The 13,028-nt window shown below is 44.1% G+C and overlaps 1 protein-coding gene across 4 annotated transcripts in view; it reads right to left on the bottom strand.

Moving 5' to 3' along the window:
- FRMD4A (FERM domain containing 4A) overlaps nt 1-13,028 on the bottom strand; it is a 380,270-nt gene that overhangs the window by 182,393 nt on the left and 184,849 nt on the right. Inside the window, exon 1 of one of the 4 annotated variants that reach the window (XM_057422475.1) lies at nt 6,410-6,590. The exons of the other annotated variants lie outside the window; for them this stretch is intronic. Within the exon in view, the coding sequence (XP_057278458.1) occupies nt 6,410-6,568 (159 nt within the window). The 5' untranslated portion in view covers nt 6,569-6,590. Of the gene's footprint in view, nt 1-6,409; nt 6,591-13,028 lie in introns of those variants that run through there. 4 annotated transcript variants of the gene reach the window in all.

Genomic DNA, 13,028 nt, shown 5'->3' with positions numbered 1-13,028 from the left:
TCACCTGGAATTTTTGGTCCAGGGAAAGACATCCCAAGTGGCCCTCTAGCTTTACCTGAACCTAGTTGCTATTGGTCTATTGCCTGACACAGTGTGGGTCAGAAACCAGCCCTGGGCAGGCTGATTTAACATGCCTAGAATGGGGATAAGCACTCCTGCCTAGCTCACTGTTAACACTTTGACTTTCTCTCTACCAACATCAATTCTCTGTGGGCTATGGTGGGTCTGGTGACACTGGGATGGATCCTACCAGATTGCCCCAATCCTTCCCAGCTCTAGAAAGGGAGGGGAAGTCTGTATCAAATGCTGAAGGCAATTTTACAGTGTTTTGTAAAAATATGCGGGGATAGGAACTTATTGAACACTTGTTGTGCGTTCTCCATAGAGCCTTGAGTAGAAACGGGATTTTTTCTGTTTGGATGTTTTCTGGCAAAGATAAATTTTTAACATTTGTTCCCCCCCCCCCCCCCCCCGCCTGTCTATCCCTCTTTGCTTCTGCCTGTAATGAACACGGGGTGAGTAACTCTGCAAGCCAAAAGCTCCCAAGCGGCTCTTGGAAACATGTGAGGCTCATTAGACCTTCCTGCAGCTCTGGGGCTTTCCGGTGGAGGGTTATTTTTCCTCTCTTTTTGATGATCTGTGTTGGTTGCTGTTTACTTTTATTTATTTATTTGTTTAAAGGGCAGCAGTTCAAGTCTCATAAATGCTTAAATATGGAGCAATCAAGCTCGAGAAGTCTCCAGGGTGACTCCTGAGCCTGTGGACTTGCTCAGCAAAGAGTGCAGGGGGAAAAAATCAGAGTTGCCCCCAACTAAGAGTGGGAATTAAGCTGCAAGCTCGGGGTGGGGGGGGGTTGACCTTGTTACAATAACCCATGGGATGTCTTTAGGGGGCCTGCAGCCTCCTGAATACCAGCTATACCCTGGCATCATGACGCTCTTGGGATAGAGGAGCTGCCAGGAAAGAGCCCTGCAAGTATTGCTCTGCAAGTGGCATTGATACCTCCATCCTCTGTTGTCATGAGTAGAACATCAACAGCCCCACTGAAAAGCCTTCTGCCCAAAACCAGAAGAGAAAGGATCTGGGTTTACTGACTTAGGGGGAGTCAGAAACAGCTTCAGCTGCACCCTAAGACCTAAATAAAGTCCAATGCTCTCCAACTAGTTAGCTAAAGCAAATTTTGTTGTCTGTTTTTCTCCTGCCCACCCAACACTCCCACATGCCTAATGCCCCATTTCTGCAGCCTTCATCATGCTGGAGCTGACTAGATTAATGGGAAATGCTAATATGTCAGGCCTGAAAAGAAAGCAAAGAGCCTGTTCTGTTTGAATTACACATTAATCTGCTTAGCGATGAAGCTATAAATCAAAACCTGGAAGTTTTACCAATCTGAAATTATGTGTTTAACATTTCAGCCCTTTCCTTCCTCCCTCTTGCCCAACACTGTTTTGCACAGCCTTTTACAGTAGCAGGGTGGGCTTGCAATGCTGCCCTTGCTCCTGAATTCCTAATTGTGCTTAGGCATAATGAGATGTCTTCAAGGTAAACAGGGTGAGGCATGATGTTGGAACAAGAATGGATTTCCTAAATGGCTCCTTTATGAGGAGGAAGACCATGATGCTGGAAGGGTATGTGGGGGTATATATGAGGCCCTTAGTGACATGGGTTAGTGGTGGACTTGGCAGTCCTGGGGTAAAGATTGTACTTAATGATCTTAAAGGTATTTTCCAACCTGGCTGATTCTATGATTCTATGATATGGGAAAATGCAGGACTGGGAAAAACAGAGGTAATGAAGTAGCAGAACAGAAGGCTCAGGGAGGACTTGGTTTGGGGTCTCACATGGCTGGGTACATCTGCATGTATGCAAATGAAAACCCACCTTCTGGTCTGCAATACCTACCAGCTCTAGAGGAGCATCAGGGATTTAAAGCACTGCTAAACACCCTCAGTACTAAGGGGCCAGGAGTCACAGATGGCTTTCACAGCTGGAAAACAGCTAGTAAGCTGGGATCTGTGACTTGATTCTGCCTTGCAGGAGGTTTCCACAGCAGCAGCAAGCTCCTTCTCATGGCTAGGGATGCCCAGAGCCCCCAGATATCCTTCTTTTACCATAAGATATCAGCTAAGGACCTTGTTCCTGCCATTGCTCCTTCCAGCACAGCAGAAGTTCTCTTCCTCATTTTACATTAACATCCAGCCACTAAATGCTACAGCCCATCTCCTTCCTCAATCTCATTAGCTAACAGAATATATGGGGATCAGTGAGGTAACGAGGACAATTCTGCACTTTTTTCTATAGCCTAAAGCAAGTAATTTTGTCTCTGCCTCAGTTTCTATGGATATTACTTAACCACCTTTCCAAGTACTTGGTGGAATAAGAACCAGTGTGTAAAAAGTACACAGCATTACTGTGTACAGTGTGGGAAGAATTAAACGCCTGTGATTGGTGTTACAGCTCCTCAAGAGACTGCTTTGCATCCAGTGGTCCACCTCCAACTTGGTAGGAGCAGTTGGTGGGATTTTAAACAAACACATAAACACGTTTGTACTGAGGAGGTAGGTCCTTGCCTACCGGATGGTCTTGAACGCTGCACAGACGTAGCTGGGAAACTGAAATATTTGTTGATGGATTTGGAGATTAAATAAATAGTGAAATGTCTTTGGGATGTTAAAATGCAGAAGTGACGCCTATCCCATAATAAACCAGCCCTCCCCCAGCACTTACTGAAGTGTATGTCTGCCAAAGCAGGCACTGCGTTAGTTCACAAGGCCATTTTTCAGTAGGTCAGAGCAGTTGGACATCTTCTGGGCATTGTTAAAATACATCTGACAAGTCTGTGGCATCTCACACAACTGTCTGAAAGCCTCAACTGGAAACTTATTATGTGATATCTCCTCATTCAGATGAATTTTGACCATGGAGTCAGAAAGCCACATGGTGGATCACAAAACACAATTAAAATACAGCAAGTGCTCATTGCAATTAAAATATAACAAGTGGTGAATATGAGCCCTGCTGAAAACAGAGCAAGGCAAGTGGTTTGTTCAGACTATGCAGACAATTGTATCCCAGGGAACCACAGCAGACCTGCAGGAGGATTTACTGGCTAGGAAGAGAAATGGGGTCTGAGATAGATGATGGTATCTTGCTTCAGGGTAGAGTACCGAAAGACTTTAGTTCTCACATGTCCTGAGTACCTCAGCACCACTTAAAGAGGAATGGCATTACACAGCATCTCTGACCCAAATCCAGTCTGGAGACCAAGAACGAACAAATTTTGGTTGCTTTAACTTACTTATAAAAACTACTGTTCAGAGCACAGCCTGGGCAGTCCAGCCTTCTGATTACTGAATCAGTTTGGATTTGAAGACTGAAATCTCAACTACTTGAATCACACCTTGGCCACCACAGCCAGCATCATCGCAAAGTTGCTATTCCATCTATCTCTGCTAATGCATTGCCATTGAATTCCCAAGATCTAAGAAAGCAAGGTTTCACTTGTCAGAAATAAGTGGAATTACATTGATTATGCTGATGCCTGGAGCTCCTTTTCTTTTCAAGAGCCCATTGCCTGTTGCATTAGCAATAAATCTGGACTGTACCCTCTATACAGTATTAGCTTTGGTTTTATGTATTTTGTATATGGGACAGCAGAAGGGAATTACCAAACCCAGGGGTGTTTTTCAGGGTTTGTGTGGTGGAAACAACAGTCTAGGGGAAGGATACCAAAAAAACTCTCCAAGACAATGTCATACCCAAGCAGCCATGGTCGAGGTTGGTGGTGCAAAGGAGGACCTGAGTCCTCCCACTGATGTGTGCACAGCAGTGTGGTTGCTGCTCAGCCAGGAAACTGTGTTGTACCTTGCCATAGTACTCCCAAGCCAGGCTCAGCAAGGGTGAGCCAGCAGATGGTTCCAGAATGCCACAAATACACTGAGATGTGATTAACTCAATGAGAAAAGCATAAAGCATACTTTTTTTGAGTATGAAATAATTTTGCTTAATTTTAAAAAGTTGATTAATATTTCTTTTTTTAAGTTTTTTTTTTTGGTTCTGGTATCATGCAAAGTTCCTATAGATGATCTGCTGTGCTTTCGAGATACAGTAGCAGCAGGGATTAATATATAGCAGCAACAAAAGCTAGCGTGATCAAGAGCTTCTTTGATCATGTAAATAATAAACAGTGGAAGAAGTCTCTGTCTCTGGGAAGTGATCAAACTGGCAGACTTTCTGTCCAAGCAATATTCTACTAAAATACCCAGTCAGCATTTAAACTGGAGGATGCTGGCTACTGGAGAAAATGCTGTTAGGATTAATATATGTAAGTGTAGAGTTAGCTATCAGCTTGAGCTGGCCACTAATAAAACCGCTGCTGCTGCTGGTTGTCTGCAATGATGAGCTATGAGATGCCTTTCCCAATCAAACCTCCACCAAGCAGCAACTCTCCTGGTACCTGACCCACCATTTCAAGCCTTCTCCAAAGAACTGGAAGCTCATCACAAATAAAGTGATGTGGTTTTACTGAGCTTTTGCAGACGTTCACTATTTCTGTTTGAGAAATGACAACTATTCAAGTCCACCCTGCCCTGTGAGTGTCAGGCTGCATCAATGCTCATTTGGATGGGAAGGGGCACCTTTACAGTCCCATTTCACTGGTGGCTCTAGCAAAAAGGGGTAATATGCCAGGAACATGATAAAATGCCATAGGGGCATAGATGTGTGTGTGTTGTAATGGAAAAAGTGCTCTTGTGTATAGGCTCAGTGCTCTCAACAGAGTAAATCTGTGAAAAGACCATCAGTCCTGGGAGTTATCACAGGCACTAGCATCCCCTCATACATTGTGTGTAGGCTGGGATAGGCTATTCATAACTGCAATCTGGACGCATCTGAAAACTAACTAGCTCCTTAGTTTTTGAGAGTGTTTTTACATGGGTAGAAGGTAAAAAGGGGGTTCAGTACAGAGACCTCCTGTTTCCTCCTCCCCTTTCCCCAGCCCAAACAACCGAATTGGCTTCAGGTTCAGGCTCCTAAAACAAGCTGAAAGAGGGTGGATGGCAGCTTGGTTCACTTGGAACCATCACTGTGGTATTTCTTACGGGGGTTTCAAAACCATGCCCCGGGGCCACCAGGGCTAACAGTGGGACAAAGGGCTCTTTGGAGTAATAAGCTTGTATTATTGGCTGCAGGCATCTTTTAGGACAAATACCTAAAATAAACATGCTGACCGTAGCTTCTGAATTCCAAAGGCCATAAAATCTATTCCTGAAGTCTGCTGAAACCAGAGAGTGATTTGAAGCTGGTTCAAAGTTTGCTGAAATTACTAAGAGCCTTACCCTGGTATCCCTCTAAGCAACACACACAATTTCAACAGGCTTTTAATCTGGCTTCTTCTATATAACTTGGCTTCACACATGGAGACTTCCAAAGCACAGGAAAAGCAAAATGCCAAGCAAATGGGAGTAGCAGAAAATGCCTTTTCCAAATGCAAACACCGATCAGTCAATCCAGCACCCGGCTTTAACCAATTTGTGAAGCTGATAAATAATTTAATGGGTTTGTCCCTGCAGCAGAGTCTTGTCTTGGTTGTCTAATGTTGATTTAAAAAGCAGACGAGCTGCATACTGATTGGTTTACAGCATCATTTCAACCTGGACTCACCAATGGACTGGAATGAGTAGCTATTCAAACGGGCATCCAGTTCTAGTGTATTCTCTGTGATGCTCAGTTTATTTAACCCAGTTTAGCCACTCTCAGAAGCACACACAGTTTATTAGAGCTGTATTGTTATACCTCAAGCTGCAAACAGCTAACATAACTCTCAAGAAGCTAGTCAATCAAGCCCCAAACCTCCCTATACTACATAAACCACACATCAAGTAAAACAAAAGTTTTAGGTGAGCAGATGCCTCAAACTTTGCAAGACTAAGCAGTCAGAAGGCATTGTACAAGTCAAGTAGGGATAACTAGTGCGATTGCAGTTTAAAACACACTGCGTTTGCTCATTTTCCACAGATTAGGTGTCTTTAGGCATGATTTCCTATGAGTAAGTCATAAATGACTCTTGTGCAGCTGCAGGGACAGCCTGAAGATGCAGAACAGCTAAGGCTGTCTGTACTTACAAGTATACAGATCAAGGAAAGGGGTGTAGCAGGGTGACCTTTAATTTTGCATCCACTTATTCCCCTCTGCTCTTTGGGAAGGAGAGTTTGGACCTGTGTTCACCCAGAGGAGACACCACCACCATCCTCATACCCTGCATTTGTCCTCCCAAACCTCCCCTACCAATGGTGTCTCCTCTGTCCCGCTGCCTGTGATGAGATCCAAAGCGGTTGGTAGGAACAGGACAGGACCCTGTGCAACTCGGCACTGGGGTTTGAGGGTCTGGCCTGGTGTTTTGTAACCCTACCTGGTAAACGGCTCTGGAAATGCACCATGGCTTCAGCATGAGCTGCAGGACCCTCAGGTTTCCAAAGCGGCAAGTCCTCAGAGCCCGGGATGTCAGGCTCCACACCAGGCTGTCCCAGCTGTAGAGCAGATCCTCAAAGCCAAAGAGCACAGCAGCCATGCCAGCTCCCCATGTGAAACACCCCGGACTCCCTGCTCGGAGGCAATCAGCTAATCCCAAGGCGCCTTCGGAACTGCAAGGTTAAAAAGTCACTGCAGTTTCCATCAAAGGAGAAGGAAAAGAAAGGGGGGGAAAAAAAAGCCCTAACCACCAAACCAAACCCGACAACAAAAACCAGCAGCCAAAATAAACTGTCTGGGGATGTGTCTTTCTCCCTTCGCACACGCCCTTCAGGATGTGGTTTCTCCCTCTGTGTATCTTCTCAAAGTGAGTTCTGCTGCACCCATGGAAGAGCAGGCAAGAGGTAAAAAGACCTCTCCTGACTTAGAGAGGCAATTGCACATCCCTCGCAAAGGGCTTCTTCTTTACACTGCATCACTTCTCAGCTCTCCGCTGCAGAACCAAGAAGCAAACTCGCATCCAAAGTCATCACTTTGCAAGCTCAGTCCTGGGATTCCATCCAGAGGGAGGAAAAAGCCGCTTGCTCTCCCTCTGCCAACATTCCCAAGACATTCCAATAGTGGGCTTAACTCTTTCAAACACTGCAGAAGAACATTTGAGCAGACAACTTTGCCCCATGCACAGTTTCATCCTTCTGTTTCGTGTGTTGACTAGCCGTTGCAGAGTTACATTCCAGTCCTTTTTCCAAGCAACTGTCTATTCTGGAGTCTTTGTATGTTTTGGACTTCATGTGAGACTTATGCAACTGTCTGCAAAGCACCGTATTTACCCAAAGGGTGGTGTCTTGGAAAATTGGATGGATTGAACAATGCCCATTTAAAATCAGTCTGATTCAGCTGGTGTAGACATATTTTTAACCCTTGCATTTATAAGATTGTGTTTCCTCCTAACAAGCCCAGGAGAATGCAATACCTCTGAGCTGGATGCCAAAACACCCTTTTCAATCTATGGATGCAAAGATTAACCTTTAGGTTAGGCTTTGAGAAGAAATCAGCCCTTTTCCCCCCAGGAGCACCTTGTCTGGGTGGAGACTTCAGTGTGGTCAGCATCTATGATGGGATGAGGGAACTGGTCCAGTGAGGGTGAAAATACATTTTCAACACAAGGATTTTGCAGTTTGTTTGAATCACCAGAAAATCATGCAGTTAAACTGCAACAGCTTTTCCAACTAAATCTGATGAGTTCTTCTAACTATGGGCTAAAGTTTAATAACCAAGTGGGGAAACTGGATTGAAGTATTTTACCAAAGGCAAACCAATGCCCTTGGAGACAGCTGCCTGTTAGTGCTATTTTTCACTTATTTAACCCTCCCTGCAGAGGAATGTGCACAAAAAAGGCAGTAGGACTTGGAAAGAGCAGATGGGAGTCAGTTGGGAAGTTGCTTACATGAGGGCACTTCTTAGAGATAGAACAACACCACTTTGAGCTAAAATCATGAGGGACCTGCACTCACTGAGCCCCTAAAGCTGCTGGTTTGATCTCTGGTTGACTCTTCGCAGATATGTCCCACACTGACCCCATCCATAATTAGATCTTCGAGGACTGGAGGATGTGAAGCAAGCAGTGACTCACAGTAATGGCACAAGGATGCTCATCAGCTTATTGACAGGGCAGGTGGAGGGCCAGGAAAATACAGCTGCAAAATGCATATTCTCAGCCTAATTTCTTCTTCAGGACATCGTTTTTAGAGTGGCATCATAAAATATGGTAATAAAATCATAATAATATTTCCTTCAAACTTGTTAGAAGCTATTTATTCTGCCAAGTGTAGTTTTCTTTCCTCCTCTCTCTGTCCCTGCCTATCAGCTTTCTTTGCTAGTCTCCCTATGCTCACCATCTCATGGTTATTTCTTTGCCTGCCTGTAAACTAGGTAACGCACTGCTTCTGTTAGCAGTGATGTAGGCAAAGGGCCAGGAACATCTCCATTATAAAGCCTCATTTGGAAAGAAGGTATTCTTTTCTCTAATATAACTTGACTAGACAATATTTGCTCCGGGCTACAGCCTGGTGTATAAGATCTCTGCCTGGGAGCACAGGAGAAGCAAAGAAAGAAATGTGTTTGATAAAGGAAAACAGAGGGGGGAAAAGAAACCATAGCAAGTGATTGCTTTGGGATGTGACCTAACCCCTTTGGTATTCTGCAAGGGGGAGAGGAGGGGAAATGGAGGATATGCCACAGTTTTAAAATTAGCTACTCCACATGTGCGTCAAGTCTTTCCGTATGCTCGAAAGGAGACTATAGGCCCCCTGTCCCAACTCAGTAATTATTCAACAGATGAAGGAACCTTTTCACTTTGCTGATGACATAATCAGACTCTCTGAAAACAGTTCCCCTATGTATTTATTTAACTGATGGACTGGAACAGTCTCCTTAGGACTCACTTGAGTCTACAGAAGGCCCAGTGGGCATTTCAGTGTGTAGATTTACCTTCATGATTAAAGCAGACTGTTTCGTTTCCTGCAGAGGTTTTCCTGCTGATTAGACACACACTATTTTTTGAGGGGTTAAAAGCTGCCTGTCCCACCTCGCAGCTTCCGAGGGAATTGTGACTGTGGATGTTTCTCAGGTGAAGATAGCCCATTCCCTCTAGATCCAAGGAACACACCAGCAAAGATGCTCTTTTCCATGGAGACACCACAGAAGGTACTCTTGTTTACACCAAAAAGTCAGAAGAGGTCATTGCTATGGGGAATGGCAAAAGAAAGGAGAAAAAATCACCAGTAATCAGCAGCTTGGCTCTTCTGCTGGTGAACACTTTGAGTCATTTCTATAAAATAATCATATATTTCTATAAAACACATGAGCTTCACATTCACTAAGGTCAATTAGGAGAAAAAAGTACCTTTTGCTCTTTACATCGATCTATAGACATTTGTAGGTCTTTTCAGCACAGCCTTTCTAATTATGCACTGATTATTTCCCGATATTTCTGAGAAAATGTCAGGCAAAACATTTACTATGAAGCCTCCCACGTTTTACTGACAGTCCAAAAGCTGTTACTGGGGCATAAAAATAGCTCCTTACTTCCCATGAAAAAAAAAAAAAGAAGGAAAAAAAAAAAAACAAACTCTTTGGGCTGCTGTGTTGTTTCTTGGGACTGTCACCGAGTCTTGAAGGCTGGGGATGGACTTCTCAACCCAACCCCAGCAGACAGCTCCTCCTCACTGCAGACCCTGCAGTCACTGCTGTGCACTGATGTAGGTAGGTGCTTGCCTGCCCTTGGAACTCCAGAGTCGGGTTTGTGTTTTGCCTTTAGGCACATGACTGTATTTTCTGGCCTCAGAAGGAGAACTCCAGCATCCCTTTCCAGTGCTCTAGAGTAAATCTCTACCCACAGCTTTCCAATGGGTGTGGATGTATTTGGGCACATTGAAGGTGGTTTCCTTTGAGCTTGCAGTAGACATACCAGAAACATCCTGCTTCTGCTCAACATATGGCCTCCAATGGCCCCTGAAGCTCCAGACCAATGTGGTCTTTTAGGTCTTATTTCAAACCTATTACCCTTTTTGTTCTTTGTTTCTCTATAATGGAAGGGGACTAATGTGGTTAGGTCTTCTTGTCTGAAGTTCCCTTTCATGTAACAGCTTCAGGCTTTCTTATGTTAGAGCTGTTTTTGGAGATGTTTAAACAGTTTCATTTTCCTCCTTGTTCCTTAATGGCATGTAATTTTCATGGCTGATATGATGGCAACAATTAGACATGACCCACTGCCAAGTGATCAAACACATGGAGAAGGAGTCACCCCCTTTACTTCACATGTGCCCATACAGAGTCAGGGCCCTCAGTGAGGACCTACAGAAGTGACCTCTCTCCTGTAACTGCACTAAACCACAAACTCTACTGAGATTTCCAAATGGATGTTGGGCATCAAATCCACTTGTGAACATGAGCCTCTGAGTTCCCTCATCTCACCCCAACCAAGGTGGTGTCATTCCTCATGCTAACCCATTTTGGCTTCTCTGTCTTTTCCCTGACAAGTGGCCTTGCTGCCACCCAAGGAGGTACCGTGGAGGGATTCTATGTGTCCAGTGGGAGCTTCCCAGAGTGCAGGGACTGGATACTATTGGCTTTATTTCTTGTACCTTTGCCAGGTTTTATACTTTGTTCATATGAGGAAAAATTTGAGGGAAGGGTTTTAAAGGAGCTGGGAATGGCATTTGAGTTGAAGAAGCAAATCCTTAGACTTTGAGGGCTACATTTACAACACATATGTTCTGGGTAAAGGAAACTCACCTGAATTTAAAAAGAGTGAAAATAAAGTATGTATGTCCATACTGTGCCTGCTGAGAGCTTTGATTAATGAAGGGTCTGCTGACCCTGTAAGCATTTTGGGTTGCTGAAAGATCATGACCTTAGTCTGGCTGGGCCACAAGAGCTGGACGGGGACCATGCCTGAAGCTTCACAGACTTTTAGAGGTGTCATTGACACCCCTAGCTCAGCTCTGTGGAACTGTGGGTCAAGAACCTGTACTTGGAACAATGATCTGCTGCCCCATGCAAATGTGATGGCTACGCCTGCACCCCTTCATTTACCGAGTCACTCTCATCCATCACATTCTACCAAAACCATAGATCTAAACAGCCTCTACCCCTCACTCCCTGGTCTGCCACCACTGACAGCCCTACAGTCCCCTGCAGAGAAAAATCAAGAAACCAAAGGTTTTTCTGCTGGTTACATTTTAGAATGAACATCAGGAGTCAGGAATACTGGCCAATTTCCTCAAGATGTTCTCATGCATCCATATGGCCTAAAATGTTCCATAATGAAATGAACTGCTGCTTCACAGTAATAATTGCATGAAAATTTGCTATTCCAGTCATCCACCTTGATCATAATGTTTCTAAAGCTCTTTGAAAATGTAAAGTGCTCTAGCAGTGCTAAGTATTATCGTTATGTGAACAGCAGCTCCTTCTGTGTAAGGATGTACGTGTCCTCACTTGAAAGAGATTTTTATTGACTGACACAAGAGAGTATGTCATATCCTCAAATCATACACATTTCATTTCCTAAAGTAAGCTGTGTTAGCAATTTAACAAGGTTTAAAAGTAGGTGAATCCTATAAAGCCAGGCTTGTACTTGTCCCTAATATTCCACTACCCAAAGTGATTTGCACTTTTAATGTGAGGAAACGTGGAAGAGATTGAGCAGAGATTTACTATTCAATCCTCTTTCTCCACAAACACTGTGGTGAATGAGTCTGCAGGAGGGGATGTAGGTCAGGATAACGTATTAAGTAAATAGTGCAGAACAGCTGCAGAAAGTGAATGGCAAGATCTTAAATATGATTATTCACTTTGGAAACCCAAGCTTATGATTAACTCTGATCCCGCTGGAGGCCGTAATGTCCTGTGACCAGGGTATCCAATCAAAGCAGCACGTGCTAGCACATGCCCATCACCCCATTATTGCACTGCTCCCTGCTATTTTGTGCAGAAATGCTCGGGAGTACTCTTCCTGGCTAAAAGAAAACAAAAAAAATCACGGCCTACTTAGGAGGCAGGTATGAACAGGGGGCAACCTAAAGCTCATCCAGCAGCTGGGTTGTTTTCCTTCCATGTTATTCAGCTGCTTCTAAAATAGCCTCTGGCAAGGTTCAGGGGTGAAGAAATGGGAATCTGAGACAAGCCTGTGTTTGTGCCCATCAGGTGGGCACTGATTTTCAGACTGTGGATCAAACGTACCTGACTGTTCACAGGAGTCATGCACTTGTTCAGGTACAGTTTTATTGATTCAAGCTTTTGTTTATTCCTTTGGCGACTGGAGCAAGTATTTGCTTTTATGAGATGTTCCCCTGTACCCTGTGTTTATATAACATTGAATCATCTAGCTTGTGCTTCCCACCCCAAGCTGATGGCCAAGCTGTCAAAATGGCCTTGGCTTTGGGCTGTGGTCTGAAAGACACATTGCAGGTGTCTCTTAACTGCCACTATTTTCTTGGCAGAGAGGACAAATCTGGTGGCTCATATAAAGCCAGTTTGCAGTTTTGCCCTATGGCAAGATGGATAACGTAATGAAGGGCAGCCTTGCTGTCTATGCAAAACAAGACACCGTGCAGCGCAAATGGCCCATTGCAGCGGAACATTTTCTTACAGCTTATCCTGCAGATATATTTAAGTAGTGTGTCTGATTCAGACCCAGTGGTAACACTTACTGCATTCAATGACTAATACAAAGTCCTTTCTGTCCACAGACAAGAGCTGAACATTTCATTAAAAAGGAGGAGGGCAAAGGGAACATGTTTTAGAAAATCAGTGGCCCCGATTTCTCACATTTGATCTTGCTTATGGGTTGGAAACACTGCCCCTGCCTAAGCTAAAGTGCATATATTTGATTTATTCTGAAGATCCTTATAAATGATCATTACAAATAAATATAGTCTTGCTGATTAAGATGTAGTTGTCACTGGACAGACGGGAAAGACAAAATATAAGCATGCCAGATATAACCTTCAGAGTAGAAATGAAGAGGAATCTAGTCCTATTGCAGGAAAGTCATC

The sequence above is a fragment of the Pezoporus wallicus genome, unplaced genomic scaffold (assembly GCF_028554395.1).
Source record: "Pezoporus wallicus isolate ANWC-B61680 ecotype Strahan unplaced genomic scaffold, APGP_CSIRO_Pwel_v1 contig_3058, whole genome shotgun sequence".
NCBI classification, from domain to species: Eukaryota; Metazoa; Chordata; class Aves; order Psittaciformes; family Psittacidae; genus Pezoporus; species Pezoporus wallicus.
The sequence above is the reverse complement of the archived record's forward strand: the minus strand, read 5'-3'. Positions and strand labels throughout refer to the sequence as shown.